Here is a 21,300-nt window from a genome sequence, read left to right as displayed (position 1 = left end):
TCTCTCCTTCAAAAATAAATAAACATACAAGAAAAATTAAAATAAAATAAAAATAGAACTGCCCTATGATCCAGCAATTGCACTACTAAGTATTTACCCAAAGGATACAAAAACACTGATTCAAAGGGATACATGCATTCCAATGTTTACAGCAGGATTATTTACAATGGCCAAGATACGGAAGCAGCCCAAGTGTCTACCAATTGATGAATGGGTAAAGATGTGGCATATATATAAAAGGGAATATCAACTGGTCATAAAAAGAGTGAAATCTTGCCATTTGCAATGACACAGATGGAGCCAGAGAGTATAATACTAAGCAAAATAAGAGAAAGACAAGTACCATGATTTCACTTACATGTGGAATTTAAGAAACAAAACAAATGAGCAAAGGGAAAAACTAAGAGAGACAAACCAAGAAACAGACTCTTAACTATAGAGAACAAACTGAGGATTACCAGAGGGGAGGTGGGTGGGGGGCTGGGTTCAATAGGTGATGGGGGTTAAGGACTGCATTTATGTGCTGTATGACATGAGCACCATGTGCTGTATGACATTGCTGAATCACTATATTGTACACCTGAAATTAATAAACTCTGTATGTTAACTAACTGGAATTAAAAACTTAAATAAACTTATGTGGAGGAGCATTAAAAAACAGTGTTAAAAAAAACTCTGGTGGTGTGAGGAGACTGCAGCCAAATACACTAATTCCCCAGTGTGCAAGATGGCTGCCCAATTAGCATCTGGGAAACCACTGCACGTGTGGAAAGAACCAACTGGGAGACCTCTCATTCCCCACATTTGCCTTGGTTCCTTAGCTAAAATCCAAATAATTTCCATCATCTGCTGAGCTGAGGCTTACAGCAAACCTACAAAGAACAGCCACGGATGCAGCAAGCAGGGTGGCAGCAAGAAAATCCACCAGTATTCAGGGACTCCTGCCCTCTGGCCTTTCACTATCTCACCGGCCTGTTTCTCAAGGGACACCTTAAGATTACTTCTGGCCTGGGGCACCTGAGTGGCTGTCGGTTAAGCATCGGCTTGGGCTCAGGTCATGATCTCACGGTTCATGGGGTTCGAGCTCCACATCTGGCTCTGTGCTGTCAGCATGGAGCCTGCTTTGGATCCTCTGCCCCCCTCTCTCCACACCTCCCCTACTTGTGCATGCTTGCTTGGTCTCAATCTCTCCCCCTCTCTCAAAAAAAAAAAAAAAAAAAGATTACTTCTGGCCTGGCTTGGCCTGGCTCATCAGAACTGCCTATCTGGACGACTTGATTTGCTTGGACCCCATTCTTGCAGAAATTCCTTCTCCTGCTTAAGCAGATATCTTGAGGCCCCATGTTGGACTGCTCTCAAGCCCCAGTCAGTGGCTTTTGTGTCTGCAACGTGAACAGTAGACAAGCTCTGTGGGGCCAAATTGGTGTGGTAGATTCCTGGGGCATCCCTCCTTTAGCTGATTAATTCAGACCTTGCTTAGTTCAACAAGATCAGTTTTCTGCAGCTCCTGCCTCCAAGCCCAGGACCCAGCCAGGGGTGGAGGCACTGCAAGCCACAGATCTTTAGTGAGCCTCCTTCTCTGTCAGACCACAGACCTGGGCACCAGGGAGGGCCATTACACATGCCCAGTAAAACATGCAGTGATCTTACACAGGCTCATGAGGTTTCAGATAAAGATGTCCAAATTGTTTTTTTCCCCCAAACCTGTCACAGTGGGATTTGGTAAGCTTGAATGATGTGACATGAGGTTAAAAGTGATAGATTCGGCAGTTGTCTGTAGGGTAGTTGGTGGTTCTTTTTTTTTTTTTTTTTTTAATTTTTTTTCCCAACGTTTTTTATTTATTTTTGGGACAGAGAGAGACAGAGCATGAACGGGGGAGGGGCAGAGAGAGAGGGAGACACAGAATCGGAAACAGGCTCCAGGCTCCGAGCCATCAGCCCAGAGCCCGACACGGGGCTCGAACTCACGGACCGCGAGATCGTGACCTGGCTGAAGTCGGACGCTTAACCGACTGCGCCACCCAGGCGCCCCTGGTGGTTCTTAACACAAGGCAATTTTGCTCCGTAAGTGGGACTGTCCATATCTGAAGTCATTTTGTAATTGCAACCAGGTAGAAGGGGGAGGCAGGCTCCAACATGCTGTGGTCAGACACCAGGGATGCCATTCAACATCCCACAATACACAGGACAGCCACCTACAAGTTACCTGGTCCAGTAGTATTAAAATTGAGGAACCCAGCAAGAGGTAGAGATTTTTTAATTTTTTAAAAAATCGTTATTTTTGAGACAGAGTGTGAGCGGGGGAGGAGCAGAGAGGGAGACACAGAATCCGAAGCAGGCTCCAGGCTGTCAGCACAGAGCCCACAGATGTGGGGCTCAAACTCAAAGAGCATAAGATCATGACCTGAGCTGGTCAGCTCCTTAACCGCTACTCAGATGCCTCATGTTATGTTTTCTTCCGTAACTTATTTTTTATAATTTACATCCAAGTTAGCATATGGTGCAACAATGATTTCAGGAGCAGATTCTTCAAGCCCCTTACCCATTTAGCCCACCCCCCCTCCCACACCCCCCCTTTTTAAGGGGAGAGTCAATAGGACAGATGAGTTCCTGGCCAACACTCGGTGTGTAGGGGTCGTCCTGCCTGGCTCTCTCCACTCCTGGGCTAGCTACTGCTCCTTCTTTGTCAAGTCTGGTATGTTCTCCCTCCCACCACCCTAGCCCAGCCTAAGGAAAGACACAGGAAGATCTACATCACAGAATGCCTAAGGCTGACTGGGTCAATCTGCTTTTTATAAGTAAAATAGGGAAGCTGTAAATTAAAACGAAACTCCACAACCAAACCACAACATACACCAAAGAGACAATTTATCGTGTTGTATCAATCTTTAATTATGTATAAAGACTTCCAATCACATCACCTAGGGACCATTTTACCCACTGCTCTGTTTAGCTGCCAGTCTCTTGTCTCTCTCTTCAGCAATGGTGAGGCGGATGCCCTTTCCACGGGGAAGAGAAATCCATGGTTTATTGCCCTGGAGGAGAAAACAAGGAGAATCAGAAACCACCGCACACTAACTCCATCAGCAGCTTGGCATCCACTACCTTTGTCATCTCATTTAAAGAAAACAGAAACCTGAGAGCATTTAAGAACAGTCAGACACTTTTTAGATGCTGGTTTATCAGAAACACCCAGTGCTTGGGCTGCAGAGGCCACTTTATTAAACTCACTGCCCATACATGTAGATGTAAACTATAATATCCTTCGTAATTAAGGACTTAGAAGTACTGAAGTAGTGACCAAGGCTGACTGCTTGTTTCCCCCCAAAAAACTCCACAGGCACAAACTGAAGAACATACTGGCCAGTTTTCAACCAAGGTGATCAGGTCCCCTGATGATTTTGTGACACTGAAAAAGCATAGGCTTGCCCCAGCCCTGCTGGGTGTAATCCCCATCCCAGAAGAGGATTTACACCAGAATCAGTAGAGCCAGCCAGGAGCCAGGCGCTACAGTCCCAGCAGTAGCTGCATTTACTAGTTTTCCTGGACTAGGGAAGGGAGACCCAAACTTACCTTGCCAATAACAAAAATGTTGGAAAGCCGGGTGGCAAAGCTGTTGCCATTGGCATCTTTCACATGAACCACATCAAAAGAACCAGGGTGTCTCTCTCTGTTGGTGATCACACCAATTCTTCCCAGATTAGCACCTCCGGTCACCATACACAGATTACCTAGGTGGAAGAAACAATCTGCTTAGAGCCAGGTACCATGCAAACTCATAACCTGATGTGATGGATGACAAGAGATAGGCCTAAACAAAATCAGTCCTTTTTCCCATTTGAATTTACTTCTATTGTATGGATAGGTTACCCAAGCAGGGACTATCAGGGCTCTCCCAAGATTTGCCCCACCAAAACCACCTCGCCAGGTCCTCACCATGTCTTGCTACTGTTCCTCCAAGGCCCAGTGCTCTGCGAGTTACTGACAGACTTTGAGGATGATGACAGCATTACTAAGGGCTGTATCACAATTAGGCTGGCTGCTATTCAGTCATCTTCCTGCCTAGCCCTCAAGCCATTTCCATAGATAGGGGAGCTTTTTTGAGACCTCTACAGATCTGAGAATGTGCCTTACAACAGACTCCCTCTCAGCCATCCAGAATATTCTGAGCATTTGGGCCTCTGGAAATAAACATACTATATACCTGGGTGTTGGAGGATAAGTTCTCCAGTTAAGGTTTTTTACACATTCCCCGCACATTTCTTACAACTTTTGAGTTGCCCCCTTCCCAATCCCTTACTACATCAAAAGACCTTTCTCCTTGGTTGCTTATCAGAATCACCCAAGAAAGTTCAAAACAAAACCCTGTACCCAGGCCCGGTGCAAGTCATAATGCTTTATTAAGCTTCCATTATAGGGAGAGAAAAGCAAAGAACAGTGCTTATACCTGGGCTTAAAGAGAATGCCCAGATAACAGAGGATGCTTACCAGTATCAAATTTGATGAAATCAGTAATCTTTCCAGTCTCCAAATCAATCTGAATGGTGTCATTCACCTTGATGAGGGGATCAGGATAGCGAATGGTGCGAGCATCATGGGTCACCAGATGAGGGATTCCTTTTGTTCCCACAAAGATCTTTCTCACTTTGCACAACTTATACTGGAAACACACACAGGAGTTAGCCATTTAGTTTAGTTCACATGCGCCAAGCTCTAGAACCTATGAAACAGTAAACTCATAGTTGCTAACCCAACCCAGAACATGAAACAGTAACCTCTATTTTGCCCAGAAGGTATGAAACAGTATGAAACAGTAACCTTGTTCTGCGAATGTATTAAACAGTAACATATGAAACAGTAACTTCTAACTTCCTAGTTCACATGCGCTACATGAAACAGTAACTTCAAAACCACAAGTCACTGGGTTAAAAATGCAATTGACAGCTGAAGGCAACAGCCTTACATAGGAATGGCCATTTGCCAAACTGCAGAATGGTGATCTTGACTTCGTACCCACCATAAATTTTCCTTACTGTCCCTCTCTAGGGCAGTTTTCCTGTTATGTTTTCCTTGTACCACTCCAGGTTACAGTCCAAGGCACTGAAGGCCCCACAACAAGGGTGACTCCCTAGTGAGTGGACTGATCACCCTCCTTTCCCCAGGCTGCTTAAGCCGCACAGGCCCCCTGAATTCTTGCAACTCACCCTCATCAGCTCCCTAACAAGTGCCTCTTAATGCCTCCTTCCAAAACACAATTGTTTTGTCTCACAAACTGCAATTGTATTACCGGTTCACCTAATCAACAAATATTTCACATGAAGGGTTTCAACGTTGAATTTTCACTCCAGGGCCTCCTCAAAGTAAATCAAATCACCTTGATGCCACTGGACATGCCCTCCAGCCTGCTGATAACAAGGCAGCTAAGCAAATTAGGGGCTGAATCACCCAATTGAATTAACCTTCATTTATAGCCAATAATTTAAGGAGCCTTAAAATTTTGCATAAAACCACTACAACAAACTGGATTAAATAATCAATGTCTGTAATCTTTTTTTTTGGATCTCAAACAAATGCCAAGGATTATCAGTCTCCTCCATTAACACCTTTCCTCTCTGCAGGGTAAAGCTAGACCCACCAAATGGAGACATGACACAGGGCCAATCAGGTTGGACCAGTATTGGTTTTCTGGTCCCTTATACTTAAAGGACCCGTACTTCAAGCACTAATAAATGTTCCTAGAAATCCCTTTACTTGCCTCTAAAGCCAAAGTTAAACTGGAATTTATTTCTGCCACAAAAAAGACAATCTGTTAAAAATGTTAACTTCAAACAGTGATCAGTAGGTACCCAGCAATGAACTGTGATACAGCTATTAGTAAGACTTTAACTAACATGACATAAAATTGCACATACAATAGAATCCCACCAACCTGTTAACTGGCTATTTCCAGGTATATGACCGCAAGCAATCTTAATCTTAATCCACCTACCTCACTGCAATGGACCAGACCATATACTTAATTCAGGTTCTAACTTCGTACTGAAGACCCAGCCTGCTTAGAACACTCACCTTGGCCTCCTCAGGTGTGATCCGATGAACAGCAAAGCGACCCTTGGTGTCATAGATCAGGCGGAAATTCTCCCCAGTCTTGTCAATGCTGATGACATCTGATATTGGAACAGTTTAAGGTTACTATACAGCCCTACTACCCCATGCTGAGTAACAACCACAACACTCTAAGAAAAAACTCCCCATATGCTTCCCATTTCAAATACTAACAAGAACTCCTAAGGTTAATGATGATGGCTAGCTAATCTTTTAAAACCCTGTCTTTAGAACATACAAATTTAAAGTTAACTACAATTTGGTTTTGAGAAAGGATTCCTGATTCTTTGCAGCCCCACACTATGTTAGTAAAAACTGAATGGGAAGGGCATGCTTTATTTCTGTGACTGATGAAAGCCCACCGATATTAAATACAACTGCCACTTTGGAGAGGAAGATCAAGCAAAAGGAGCCACCACCAAGTGCCCACCACTTAATCACTTACCCATAAAACCAGCAGGGTAGGTTATATCGGTTCGGACCTTGCCATCAATCTTAATAAAACGCTGCATACAGATCTTCTTTACTTCATCTCCTGTTAGGGCATACTTAAGTCTGTTCCTTAGGAAAATGATGAGAGGGAGACACTCTCTCAACTTATGGGGACCAGTAGATGGACGAGGGGCCTGTAAAATGATCAAAAAAAAAATGATCTTCAACTATTGTTGGGATTCACTCAAACTCACTTCTATGTCCCGAGACCGTCAACTAGAATCAACTAGACACCAGACTATCCATCACCGCCCCCACCCCACCCCCGCCCAGTGTGGGCAAACGAGAGGTGTCCCAAACTTGTAAAACTATTCCAGAACTTAAACCTTTATTGCATGTTTCCTCTTCACAGGACCAGGCCCATTAGAAACATTTGAATTAGGAGTCCATGTGAGTGTACTATGTCATTACGTGGAACAGAGGCGGCAGAGTTATTAAGGAGTCAGGCTGGGTGCAATTAAGGTAGCACAAGGTCTTCAAAAACGGGGGGACAAGAATACTCTTCCCGTAGTCCTGTCCCCAAATAACTCCTGGATATAGTAATCAGGAATGCCTGGTACATAAAGGAGTATAAAATAGGTCCTCTGGACATGTCAACTATATCTCCATAAGACTGGACAAAAGAAAAAATCTCCCTTAAGATACTTACAAACACACCGGTCAGCTTATCCAGCATCCAATGCTTTGGAGCTGCTACCCGCTTCAGATGTTTCTTGGGACCACGAGCCTGAAGGAGAATTTCAGGGTTTTATATTTCAATGCTGTTAAAATGGTTACAGGTTTTTTCAAGAACAGCTATAACTTCTTGGAAGAATGGAGTCTAAGTTTCCCCCTTCAGAAAAATGTGGACAGTGTTAAGCATAGGGCGGTGCCAGAAGGCAGAGAAGTAAATGCATAGTTATCTAGCAAATACTATAGGCTCCATAAACTGCACCCACCCCTCTCACTGGATAGAGAACACTAATTACTATCTTTGAGAACTGTTCTATGTACTTTCATATTACTGCTTAGAAGTGTCTGCTGCTTGAGGCTGTTTCTTCTAAGAAACCTTTCTGGCGAAATGGTCAGGAGTTGGACCTTGTGGCACAGAGCCAGCCAGCAACAGAAATGGGTAAGAACCCAATCTGTGCTTCTACTTGCTAATCAAATAGAAAAGTTTTTCCATCATAACCACCTGGTGTGTGTCTGATGCGAGATTAACCTGCCCTCTGCAGAACCACGTGCCAACAGCTGCTCCCTCGTACTCTAAGGCCAAAAGCAGAGAGCCGCTTTCACTTTACAATGAGGAAGCTTCTCAACGCTGTGTACAGATGCTTACCCGGCCACACTACGCCAAGTCAAGCCATGCCAAAAAAAAACAAGGACGAAGAAAACGCTTCTCCTCCTGGTGCCCACCCGCCCTGCCCCGGGCCCATCATCTCTGCCCGTCTTGTCCACCCGCGGCTCCGGCCTGAGAAAGCCATTCTTCCCGAGGCCGTAGGATCCGTGATCGGGCGTTGGCCGGGCCAGAGACCGAGGCCTTCCCGCCAGTGGCACCGACTTCCCCCCCCCCCCCCTTCCTCCGGGGTCGACGTTCGCCCTCGCCCTCGAGCTCGCCTGGGCCAACCCGCTGGCTGCAGCCCCTTCCCCTCCATCCGGCCACCCTCTGCGGGAACCCTGGAGCCTCACGTAGCCCAGACCCCGGGAGGATGGAAGCTGATGGGCCCAAGAGCTCGCGAGGAAGCCACCTTACCATGGCTGCGCTAGGCACGAAAAGAGGACCGCCTCTTTCCGGTACGCGAGAAAAGAGGGTCGGAGGCTGCGCGCGCCGGAGCCTCAAAACGCTCCGCCCAGTTCCGTCCTTTCCGGGCGCCCGGGGAGTCTATCTTGCCACCTGCTGGTGGGAGGTCATAGGGCCGAAGCTCGAAGCTGGGGCAGTTTTCTCTTTTCCTGCCGCGGTCCCAACCAGTATTTGCTGAGCGCCTCTTCTGTCGCCTGATTCCATGTTAGCTGCTGGAAACACAAGATGCGCTCGACGTGTTCCCTGACTTCGAGCACGGCTACTTGAAGTCCCACATACACACAATTGTATAATCAGTAGAATATATTTTGATAGAGATTTAATATTCTTCTTTAAAATGTTTATTTATTTTTGAGAGAGAGGGAGGGAGAGGGGCGAGGGAGGGGGGGAACAGAGGATCCAAAGCCAGCTCTGAGCTGACAGCAGGGAGCCCCATGCAAGGCTGTTACTAAGTTAACTTTGTAACAACCAGCGCTGTTGTTACAAAGTTAACTTTGTAACAGCCCCATCCCATACTAAGTTAACTTAGTAACCGTGAGATCATGACCTGAGCAGAAGTTCAACTCTCAACCGACTGAGCCACCCAGGCATCCCTAATATTAATTCTTAAACATATTTTGTCTGTCCTCTTTCCGGAGTACCTTTGAGCCAGCCAAACTGCCCATACTGTAAATTGGGAAGAACCAACATTTTTATTTCCTATTGCTTCTCACACATGGCCAAAGGGGTGGAGTGAAGGGGGCAGGAGGGTAGGATCCTTGCTTGAACCTTGGCGCCTTGCTCCTAACTTCCTGTACCACACGTTTGGCACTTACAAAGTCTCAAGGGAAGAGAGGAGACATCGGAGACCATCTGGTTATCTAACTAAAACTCAGATTTTATCGTACTACTTTCCTACTTTGAAACTGCCCTTGGCCCTCCTGCCTGGTCTCTCAAGTCCCTCTGCCTGTTACCTGCTACCTACTGTGCCTGGACACCCATTGCTCCCTTCCCCCATCCTAAACCTCAAAGCTTAAGCCACTCCAAACAACATACTCCTCTCAGAAAGCTCCCTCTTTCAAGCCTCTTGCCTGTGGACCTGATGATTCCTCAGCTTGGAGCTGCCATGGAACAGCCCAATCCCCTTTCTAGGCATCTAATTCCACTCCTCAACCTTGGGGATATATACAGCTCAAGTCCCTCTGGCTGCATGAGCCTGTGAGCCCCCTCAGGCAGGGTCAATCCCACATTCTTCCACCCCAGAGCCCTTTGTTCAGACTCAATGGCAGCACTTAACACATTGGGTTGTAATGACTGGTGTCCTTGTCTGTCCTCCATTAGACTGAGCATCTCCATAATCTCCATAACAGAGATGGCCCTAGGGGCGCCTGGGTGGCTCAGCCGGTTAAGTGTCCTTCGGCTCAGGTCATGATCTCACGGTCTGTGAGTTCGAGCCCCGCGTCGGGCTCTGTGCTGACTGCTTCAGAGCCTGGAGCCTGTTTCCGATTCTGTGTCTCCCTCTCTCTCTGAACCTCCCCCGTTCATGCTCTGTCTCTCTCTCTGTCTCAAAAATAAATAAATGTTAAAAAAATTTTTTTTAAAAAAACAGAGATGGCCCTAATCCATCTGGGCAAGCCCTTTGCCACTTGAGAGCTTGGCGCTGTGTCTAGCACTTGGTAAATACTTGTTGAATGAATAAATTGAGTCAACATACCACCCATTGTGCTGAGTCTTTTTTTTGTTGTTGTTTATTTATTTTGAGAGAGAGAGAGAGAGAGAGAGAATGCTTGAGCAGTGGAGGGGCAGAGAGGGAGAGAGAGAATCCCAAGCTGGCTCTGCACAGTCAGTGCGGAGTCCAATTTGGGGCTCAAACTCATGAACTGTGAAATTATGTCCTAAGCTGTAATCAAGAGTCAGACGCTTAACCGACTGAGCCACCCAGGCACCCCTTGCCAAGTCTTACTATACTTTCCCTGAGAGTCTCCAGCCTGTGCCTGGACTCCTCCTGCCATGGTGTCAAGCCCATTGCTCAGGAGGTCCCATTTTACATGTCTCTGCTCTACCCTCCACTCTACCCCTCAGCAGTTTGCAGAGGTGCGAGAGGGAAAAAAAAATGTTGTTTCTTCTCAGCCAGACAGTGTGAACTAGGAAGGCAGGCACCCTTCTTTGTCTAAAACTAGGCCCATAGTAAAGTATGCTATGAAGGATTATTGGAAAGAAGGGGCAGTTGATTAGAGGTAGGGATTAGAGAGAGGGAAGGTGATGAGACAGTAAATGGAAGGTTTTCTGTCTGAGGATACTGGGGGGATAGGGTGCAGCCAACAGAAATGATGGAAGTTGATTTGGGAGTGAGGAATAACCATAGGAATTGCAGCCAGAGAGGATAGGAGAGGGGGGGGGGGAGGGGAGGCCTAGATTTGCAGATTTTACTTAATCAAGATCACACACAGCCAGTTAGGGGTGGGGGGTGGGGGGTGGGGGTGGGGAGCTGGTCTCTTGCCTCCCAGGTCAGCACGTTTGTTTGCTTTTGTACCACAGCGTGTCAAAGGACTTGAGGGAATCAAAGTGCCTTTTTCAGTATACAGGTTATTTTTCCCTCTGTCAATTTGTATTTATGCACAAAGACATTCTAACAACAATGAAGGGAATTTGGAAAGAGCTTAAGAAAATCACAAATAGCACTTCCCCAAACCCCCTAAACACATCATCTGTATTCATTTGCTCCTTTCTCATTCTGATGTTTGTGTGCATGCATACTTTTACATAATTTTAGTCCTAGCATACAGACCACTTTGCATTCTGCTTTTATTATATAATAAATACCTTCTGAGTTGCTACATAATCTTCATAATTATTATTTTAACAGCTGTATCATATTCCAATAAATGGATGTCCTATAATTAATAAAAGTTCTCTATGGCTGAACATTAAGTTTCTTGCACTTTTTCTTTATTGTGAATACCACTGTATAGTGAACTGTTTCCTTCATAAGCTTTTTCCTTCAGTCGAATGATATCCTCAGAATAAATCCATTTCTTCACCCAACATTTACTGAGTGCCTACTCTGTGTCAAGCTCAGTATTACCAACCTGGGATGCAGGGATGATTAAGATCTAGTTCCAGCTCGCAAGGAATTCACACTACAATGAGAGAGGCAAACTGGGAGGAGGGGACAGAAAACCTGGAGAAGCTCTTCAGAGAAAAGATCGTAGTGAGACAGTCTGAACACAGAGGGCTGCTAAATCTTGGACTTTAGCCTGTAGGTGTACAATGGGGGACCATTGAAAGATTTGAAGGACAGAGTCAACTTTGTATTTCAGAAAGATAACTCTGACTGCTCCCTACAGAATGGCTTGAAGGAAGTGTGAGTGGCTTGGAGGAGATAGGTTAGGGCTGTTTTCAATGATATAAGCAAGAAACAGAAGAGTGAGACCCATGTCTGTGACTGGGGGGAAGGGTGGAGGAAAAGGGGATAGATTCAAAAGACATTGCATGCAAATGAGAGTATTGGCAGAATCTGATGAAAAAGATGAATGTGCAGGAGTGAGGGACAAAGAGGTAATTAGGATGACTCCCAGGCTTCTGGCTTGGTGACTCAGTGGTACATTTGCTGGGAAAAAGGAGGAGGCATTTTTGGTGTGAGATGCACGGTGAGGAGGGGGGACATCAGACTGGAGATGTCTTATAGACACAGGTCTGAGCTCAGGTGTATGATCTGGCCTGGAGACTCACATTTGGGAGAATCTGTGCATCTTTCCATGGGAATGGTTTGGCAGTAAGTGTTAGAGGGGGGAGCAACTATGCTAAGAGTCTGAACACTGCAGTAGTGTATGTGTATTGCCAAAAACCTTTCTCAGAAGATCCTTGCAATTAAACTCGTGCCAGCCTGGTAATTACTTATTTTTAACATTTACTGATGTGATTGTTTTAATTTGCACTTAAAAAAATCACTTGTGAGGTTGAACGTTTTGCCATATGCTTACTTACTCATTCCATTTCCTCTTATGTGAAGTATCTGCCCATTTATCTTTGGGGGGCATGTTTTTCTGATGGGTTTGCATGAGTGTTTTATAAAACACAGAAGTTTATCTTTTGTGATATTTGAGGCAGTTATTTTTACCAGATGGTTATTTTCTTTTTGGTTATATTTTTCTATGTACAAATTTTCATAATTTTATGTAACTAAAACTATTGAACTTTTCTCTTGCAATTTCTTGTCAGTTCAAAGCTTAGAAGGTTAACAGTTCAAAGATCTGCTAAATACTCAATTCTATTTAATAGCATATATTTAATTATTGACTTGGAGTTTACAAAGATAAATAGAATAAATAAAAAATTCTATTTTTCCCCAAATGGCTAGCCAATTTTCTCGCCACAATATATTGAATGATCTTTCTCTTTTCTATTGTGTTGTAAGAACAGTTTTAGCATTAAATGAAGTCATATATAGTATGTGGTTCTATTTCTATAAGTGTGAGCATGGGAGATGGAGTCTATGGTGAGCACAGAGACAGGCGTTCCCAGTATCCTGTCCCAGACTGCCAGAGTGAAGGGACGCATATGAGTGGTTCATGGTCATAAGTCATTCTGAGTAGAGCAGTCCAAACCCCTCACTCCCTGTCTTAAAGAGTAGCTCTCATGCTTCATATTCCCTGAACTAATTGAAGCAATCAACCAACAGCACAGCCTACGCCATTTCTCACATTGCTGGGACATAGTGAGGCAGAGTGAAAAGGGCACAATTTGAATCTGTGTGCCCTAGAGCAAGTGGCTTCAGTTCTCTGAATCACAGGTTCCTTATCAGAAAACAGGGATAACAATCTTTACTCTTCAGTTTGTTGTAAGGGTCAGAGATGGTGTATCAAGTGCATAGAACACAGTAGTGACTCAATCAGTAAATTAGTACTTCAATTCTCTCCTGACCACTTCTGGCTACTCCCTTCTTAAATTTATTTTTTAAGCATCTTTGTTGAGGAATAATTGACATATGATGAAGGACACATATCTAAAGTATACAGTTTGACAAATTTTGACCAATGTATATACCCAATGAAACCATCACCACAACTAAGATAAAGGAACATGTTCATCACCCCCTCATGTCCCTTTGTAATACCTCACTCCAACTCCTCCCCCTGCATTCCCAGGCAGTTACTGATCTGCTTTCAGTCACTATTGATTATTTTGCATTTTAAAGAATTTTCAAGAAGCAAAAATCTTAAAGTATGTACTCTTTTTGTCTAGCATCTTTCATTCAGCATAATTATTTTGAGATTCAGCCATATTGTTACATGTATTAATAGTTTATTCTTTTTATTGCTTAGTAGTACTTTGTTGTGTGGTATACCACAATAAGCTCATCCATTCACCTATGGATAGACCTTTGGGTTATTTCCAGTTTGGGGTGATTACAAATAGAGCTGCTGTAAACATTTCTGTACGAGTCTTTATGGACAAATATTTTCATTTCTCTTGGCAAATACCTGTGAGTGGAATGGCTAAGTCATATGATAGATGTATATTTAACTTAATTTTTTAATGTTTATTTTGAGAGAGATAGCACAAGTGGGGGAGGGGCAGAGAGCAGGGGATAGAGGATCCAAAGCAGGTTCCACACTGACAGCAGCAAGCCCCATGTGGGGCTTGAACTCATGAACCGTGAGATCATGACCTGAACCGAAGTCAGATGCTCAACTGACTGAGTCACCCAGGAGCCCCGATGTATATTTAACTGAAAAAAAATTGCCAGGTGTGCATGGGTGGCTCAGTTGATTGAATATCTGGCTCTTGGTTTAGGCTTGGTTCATGATCTCACAGTTTGTGGGTTTGAGACCCATATTGGGCTCTGCGCCAACAGTGGGGGGCCTGCTTGGAATTCTCTCTCTCCCTCTCTCTGTCCCTTACCCCATCTCCCTCAAAATAAATAAACTTAAAACAATTGCCAGATGGTTGTATTATTTTACATTCCCATTAGCAGTGTTTGAGAGTTCCAGTTGCTCCACATATTAAGGTCATTCTTTTTTTTTTAATTTAATTTCCCTATTGTGGAAAATATATACAACATAAAATTTACCATTTTGATCATTTCTTAAAAGTTTACTTATTTTGAGAGAGAGAGAGATTGCACGTGCATGAGTGGGGGAGGGTCAAAGGCAGAGGGAGAGAGAGAGAGAGAGAGAGAGAGAATCACAAACCCCGATTGGGGTTAAATCTCACAAAATGTGAGATCATGACCTGAACAGAAATCTAGAGGCAGACTCTTAACTGACTGAACCACGCAGGTGTCCCCATTTTGACCATTTTTAAGTGTATAATGAAGTGGCATTAAGTACATTCACAGTGTTGTGCAACCATCACCACTAATCATTTTCAGAATTTTTTCAACTTTCTGAGCAGAAACTCCATACATTAAACAATTGTTCCCCTTTCCCTTCTGCCCCCAGTGCCTGGTAACCTCTATCCAACTTTCTGTCTCTGTGAGTTTGCCTACTCTAGGTATCTTATGTAAGTGGCATCATAGGACATTTGTCCTTTTCTATCTGGCTTATTTTACTTAGCATAGTATTTTCAAGTTTCATCCATGTTGTAGTATGTCTCATATTTTCATTCTTTTTGAACTCTGAATAATATTCCATTGCATGCATATACCACAGTTAGTTTATCTATTTATCTGTTGATGGACACTAGTGTTTTTTCCATCTTTTGGCTATTGTGAATACTGCTGCACTGAACATTGGTGTGCAAGTATCTGCTGAAATCCTTTCTTTCATTTCTTTTGGGTCTATACCTAGAAGTGGAATTGCTGGACCATATGGTAATTCTCCACTTAACTTTTGGGGAATTGCCAAATTGTTTTCCACAGTGGCTGCACCATTTTACACTCCCAGCATCAATGTACAAGGGTTTCCAAATCTCCCTATGTCCTCACCAACACCTATTATTTTCCATTAAAAAAAAATCCAGCCATCCTAATGGATGAGAAGTGGTATCTCATGGGGGTTTTGATTTGCATTTCCTTAATGATTAGTGGTGTTGAGCATCTTTTCATGTGCTTATTGGCCATTTGTATACATTCTTTGGAGAAATATCCATGCAAGTCCTTTGCCTATTTTTGAATTGGGTTGTTTGCTTTGTTGTTGTTGAGTTGTAAAAGTTCTTTATGTATTCTGAATACTTATAGGCCTATGATTTGCAAATATATTCCCCCATTCTGTGGGTTGTATTTTTATTGTCCTGAGTCCTTTGATACACAAATATTTTTAATTTTGATGAAGTACAATTTATCTGTTTTTTCTTTTGTTGCCTGTCAAGGTCAGTCTTATTAATATTTCCATCCTAACATATGTATACTGGTATATCATTGTGGCTTTATTTTGCATTTCTCTGATAGCTAATGATGCTCAATATCTTGCCATCCATTTATCTTTTTTGCTGAAATATCTGGTCAAATGTCTTGCCTATTTTTCACACATGAGTTGTTTATTTTCTTATTGTATTTAAGTGTTCTTTATATATTCTGGATGAAAAATTCTTTATCAGATATGTGATTTGCAAATATTTTCTTCAAGTCTGTGGTTGATTTGTCTTTTCATTTTTTTTTAATTTTACTTTTTAAAAATTTTTTTAACATTTATTTATTTTTGAGACAGAGAGAGACAGAGCATGAACAGGGGAGGGTCAGAGAGAGGGAGACACAGAATCTGAAACAGGCTCCAGGCTCTGAGCTGTCAGCACAGAGCCCGACGCGGGGCTTGAACTCACGGACCGCGAGATCGTGACCTGAGCCGAAGGCGGCCTAACCGACTGAGCCACCCAGGCGCCCCTGTCTTTTCATTTTTTAAACAGTGTCTTTAAAAAAACACAAGAACTTAATTACAATGAAGTCCAGTTTAACAATGGTTTTTCTTGTCTTTTTTTTTTTTTTTTTCAGTTTATTTATTTTGAGAGAGTAAGAGAGAATCCCAAAGAGGGGCTTGATCCCACCAACTGTGAAATCCTGACCTGAGCTGAAACTAAGAGTCAGATGCTGAGCAACTGAGCCACGCAGGCACCCTATCAATTGTTTTTTCTTGCACAGATTGTGCTTTTGGTATTGTATCTAAGAAATCTTTGTCTAACCAAAAATCAGATTTTCTCCTATGATTTCTTCTAGAAATTTAATATTTTTAGGTTTTACATTTAAGTTTATGATCCATTTTGTTAATTGCTTATGGATATCCAACTGTTTCAGAACTTGTTGAAAAGATAATTCCCTTTGGTCACTTCTGGCTACTTCCTCACCAAACTTAAAAAAAAAAAAAATTCTTGGGACACCAGGGTGGCTTGTTGGCTCAGGTCAAAAATCACTATTGTGAGATAGAGCCCTGTGTAGAGCGTGGAGCCTGCTTGGAATTCTTTCTCTACCTCTCTGTCCCTCCCCCGCTCACATGCATGCGTGCTCTGTCTCAATACATAAATAAATAAATAAATAAATAAATAAATAAATAAACACACTTAAACACATTCTTTCTAATCACTTAAGTCACAGATAAATACATTCTCCTTGTAAAATATAAAATCATTTTGACCACTTTTTTTTTTTAATTTTTTTTTTATGTTTATTTATTTTTGAGACAGAGAGACAGAGCATGAACGGGGGAGGGGCAGAGAGAGAGGGAGACACAGAATCGGAAACAGGCTCCAGGCTCCGAGCCATCAGCCCAGAGCCCGACGTGGGGCTCGAACTCAGGGACCGCGAGATCGTGACCTGAGCTGAAGTCGGACGCTTAACCGACTGAGCCACCCAGGTGCCCCCATTTTGACCACTTTTAATCCAATCATGCTTTCCCCAACACTCCCCACCGATAACAACTCTAACAACATCTATTTGAAGTGTATCCTTCTAGATCTTTTTCTATATACACTCACACACACACACACACACACACACACACACACATACACAATATTGTATGTTTTGTTTTGTTTAGATAGGCTCATCCTATATGTATCATTCTGAATCTAGCTTTTTCTTACATAACCAGCCCTCTTACAGATCGTTTCATGCTAGCACATAGAGATCTACTTCATTTTCTTTAGCTGCTTCATAGTATCCCTTAGTGCCACTATAACTTACTTTGTTTCACCCTTGTTTTATTGATAGCTATTTAGGTGGTTTCTATCATTTTTCTACTTCTCTAAACAATGCTGTAGATGAATATCCCTAAATATGCTTTTGCTGCACATGTGTTTCCCTAGGTAGATACTGAGAAGTGGAATTTATTCAACAAATATCTATATAACACTTATTATGTGCTAAGCACTCTTATTATGTGCTAAATGCTTTGCATATGTATACTCACTTAATCCTCACAACAGCCCCATGTTTTCATCCATGTTCTACAAGTGAGGAAACCAAGGCACAGAGAGGTGGAACAACTTCTCAAAGGTCACACATCTAGTCAGTAGCAGGGAGGGTCAGGATTTGAATTCAGATCATTTGGATCCAGAGTTCAGTTTGCAGGGTCACAGGACATGGGTATCTTTAATTTCACTTTTATTTTAATGTTTATTTATTTATTTTGGGGGGGGGGAGAGAGAGGAGGGACTGAATCTCCAAGCAGGCTCCTAATTGTCAGTGCAGAGCCCAACTCAGTGCTCAAATTCAATGAACTATGGGACCATGACCTGAGGAAATCAAGAGTCAGGCACTTAACCGACTGAGCCACGCAGGCACTGCTCAGTGATTTCCAGTTTGGAACTTTTAGGAATAAAACTGTTAGGAACATTTGTGTACAGGTTTTTATGCGAACATAAGTTTTCATTTCTCTGAGGCAAATGCCCAAGAGTGCACTTGCTGGGTTGTATGGTAAGTGCATGTTTACTTTGATTTAAACTGCCCTATTCCATGCACAGTGCTTGTATCATTTTACATTCTCACCATTACATTTTACATTCTCACCATTAGTATGTGAGTGATCTAGTTTCTCGGCATCGTTGCCAGCATCTGGTGTTGTCACTGTTTTTTATTTTAGCCATTCTGATATGAGTGTGTATCTCATTGTATTTTGAATTTACCTTTCCCTAATAGCTAAGTGATGTTGAACATTGTTTCATAATGCTTATTAGCCACCTGAATATCCTTTTCAGTGAAATGTCTGTGCATGTCTTTTGTCTATTTTCTAATTGGATTATTTGTAATTTTACTGTTGAGTTTGGAGTATTCTTTACATATGCTAGTTTTGAGAGCACTTAATGTATTCTAGATACAAGTCCTTTACCAAATTTGTGGTTTGGAAGTATTTTCTTCCAGTCTGTAGCTTGTGTTTTCATCCTTTTTTACATGGGCTTGCATAGAGCAAAAGTTTTGTAATTTCACAAAGTTGAATGTATCAATTTTTCCTTTTATAGATAATGCCTTCTGGTGTCAAGTCTAAGAATTCTTCACCCAGCCCCAGGTTTTGAGGATTTTCTTCCATATGTTTTTCTAAAAGTTTTGTAGTTTGTTTTGTTGTTAAATCAGTTTTGATTTTGGATTACTTTTTGTATATGATGTGAGGTTTAGGTTTTGGGTTTTTTTTGTTTTGTTTTGTTTTGTTTTTTGTTTTTTTTTTTTTTTGCTTATGGATGTCCATTTGCTCCAGCAGCATTCTTTGAGAAGGCTGTCTCTCCTCCTTTAAACTACTTTTGAAATTTTGTCAAAAACAATTTGGTCGGGGGCGCCTGGGTGACTCACTTGGTTGAGCATCTGACTTTGGCTCAGGTCATGATCTTGAAGTTCTTGAGTTTGAGCCCCACATCGGGCCTATTGCTGTCAGTGCAGAGCCCACTTTGGATCCTCTGTCCCCCTTCTATGTGCCCCTCCTCTGCTTGTGCTCTCTCAAAAATAAAAATTTAAATAATAATAATAATTTTGTCAGATTTGTATGAGTCCATTTCTGGCTTCTCTATTCTGTTCCACTGACCTCTTTCCATCAGTATTATCTTCACTGCTGTAGCTACAGAGTAAGCTTTAACATTGATTGGAGTGATTCTTCCCACTTTATTCTTCTTTAACAAAATTGTTTTAGCCAGTCTAGTTCCTTTGCCCTTCCATATAGACTTTGGTATGTCTATAACAAACTTGCTGAGATTTTGATAGAAATTGCAGTAAATTTGTAGATTCAATTAGGTGTTCTATGATTTCTTTCATCAGCATTTTGTAATTTTTAGATGAAGATCCTGACCAGGGTTTGTACTAATTATATATATAAATATATATATCTGGCTGGCTCATTCAGTAGAGCATGCAACTCTTGACCTCGGGGTTGTGAGATCGAGCCCCAAGTTGGGTATAGAAATTACTTAATAATAAAATCTTTGGGGCATTCACTTTCGAATGCCCCCTCTCTGTAAAGAGATCTTTCATACCATTCTTCCTTTCTGATCTTATACTCTAATAAACTTTTTCCTGCTACTCAAAAAAATAAAATCTTAAAAAAATAAAATATATATTTAGTGATGATAAATGGCATCATGTCTTAAATTTTGGTTTCCATATGTTCGTTACTAGTATACCAAAATGTGACGGCTTTTTCTGTGTTGGTCTTATTTCCTTTGGACTTCCTGAACTCATTTATTAGTTCCAAGAGTGGTTTATAGATTTCTTGGGATTTGCTATGTGGATGATCATGCCATCTGCAAAGAGGAAAAGTTTTCTCTCTTTCTTTCTGATCTGTATGTTTTTTTTTTTTTTTTTTCCTGCCTTACTGTAGGGAGCAGGACTTCCAGTGCCACATTGAATAAGAATGATGAATGTATTTCCTTGTCTTACTGCCAGTCCTAGAGAGAAAGCATTTAGTTTTTCTCCAGTAAGCATGATGGTAGCTGTAGGTTTTTTTGGAGATGCTCTTTATGAGATTGAGGAAATTCCCCTTTACTCCTATGTACCAAGAGTTTGTTGTTGTTGTTGTTCTAATGATTTGGTATTGTCTCTTGTCAAGTGCTTTTTCTGCATTAACTGACATGATCATATATTTTTTTCTTCTTTAGTCTGTTGATATGGTAAATTGTGTTGATTGAGGTTAAATTTCTGTTTAGAATTTTTGCATCTAAGGCCAGGAGAGATATTGGTCTGTAATTTTCCTCTTTTGTGTGTTGTCTTTGTCTGGTTTTGATATCAGAGCAATACTTGAGAGGTGGTTCTTCCTGTTATTTTTGGGAAGACGTTGTGTAAAATTGGTGTTAATTCTTCTTTGAACATTTCATATAATTCTCCAGTGAAAAAAATCTGGGCCTAAAGATTCCTGGGAGCTCTTTAATTACACAAATTCAATCTCTTTAATGGTTGTAGGACTATTCAGATTACCTATTTCATCTTGGTAGAGTTTTGTAGGCTTGTGGATTTTGAGGAGTTGGTCCATTTCTTGTACACTGAATTTATAAGCATGTAGTTATTTGCAGTATTCTCTTATCCCTTTAATAGCTGCAGAATCAGTACTGCCATCCCCTGTTTCATCCCTGTTTCATTCCTGATTTCGGTAATTTGTGTTTTCTCTTTTTATTTGTGTCAGTCTTGCTAGAGTTTTGCCAATTTTATTGACTTTTTTTCTGAAGAACCAGCTTTTATTTCATTGATTTTTTCCCCCATTGTTTTTCTGTTTTCAATTCCACTGATTGCTCCTTCCATCTTTATTTCCTTCTGTCTCCTTGGTTTGTGTTTATTTTGTTCTTCTTTTTCTTGGTTCTTGAGGTAGGTATGTAGACTACTGGTTTGAGATTTTTCCTCTCTTTTTTTTTTTTAAATTTTTTTTAACGTTTATTTATTTTTGAGACAGAGAGAGACAGAGCATGAACAGGGGAAGGGCAGAGAGAGAGGGAGACACAGAATCTGAAACGGGCTCCAGGCTCTGAGCTGTCAGGACAGAGCCCGATGCGGGGCTCGAACTCACCGACCGTGAGATCATGACCTGAGCCGAAGTCGGATG

General features: G+C 42.0%; 1 protein-coding gene across 1 annotated transcript; it reads right to left on the bottom strand.

The window, feature by feature from the left end:
* Positions 1-2,867: 2,867 nt before the first annotated feature.
* Positions 2,868-8,416, bottom strand: RPS4X (ribosomal protein S4 X-linked). The gene is made up of 7 exons (XM_081794135.1): positions 8,330-8,416; positions 7,247-7,324; positions 6,551-6,731; positions 6,070-6,167; positions 4,489-4,660; positions 3,574-3,731; positions 2,868-3,035 (listed from the first exon to the last, which is right to left on the bottom strand). The coding sequence occupies exons 1-7, from the start codon at positions 8,330-8,332 to the stop codon at positions 2,934-2,936; spliced, it is 792 nt and encodes a 263-aa protein (XP_081650261.1). The 5' UTR covers positions 8,333-8,416; the 3' UTR covers positions 2,868-2,933.
* Between the last annotated feature and the right edge of the window lie 12,884 nt (positions 8,417-21,300).

Source organism: Panthera onca, chromosome X, assembly GCF_046562875.1.
Source record: "Panthera onca isolate mPanOnc1 chromosome X, mPanOnc1 haplotype 2, whole genome shotgun sequence".
NCBI lineage: Eukaryota > Metazoa > Chordata > Mammalia > Carnivora > Felidae > Panthera > Panthera onca.
The sequence above is the reverse complement of the archived record's forward strand: the minus strand, read 5'-3'. Positions and strand labels throughout refer to the sequence as shown.

Coding starts and splice junctions, on each gene's coding strand:
- RPS4X (XM_081794135.1), bottom strand. Junction 6,168..6,550: donor CTACCCTGCTGGTTTTATGG/GTAAGTGATTAA, acceptor TTCCAATATCAG/ATGTCATCAGCATTGACAAG. Junction 4,661..6,069: donor TCACACCTGAGGAGGCCAAG/GTGAGTGTTCTA, acceptor GTGTGTTTCCAG/TATAAGTTGTGCAAAGTGAG.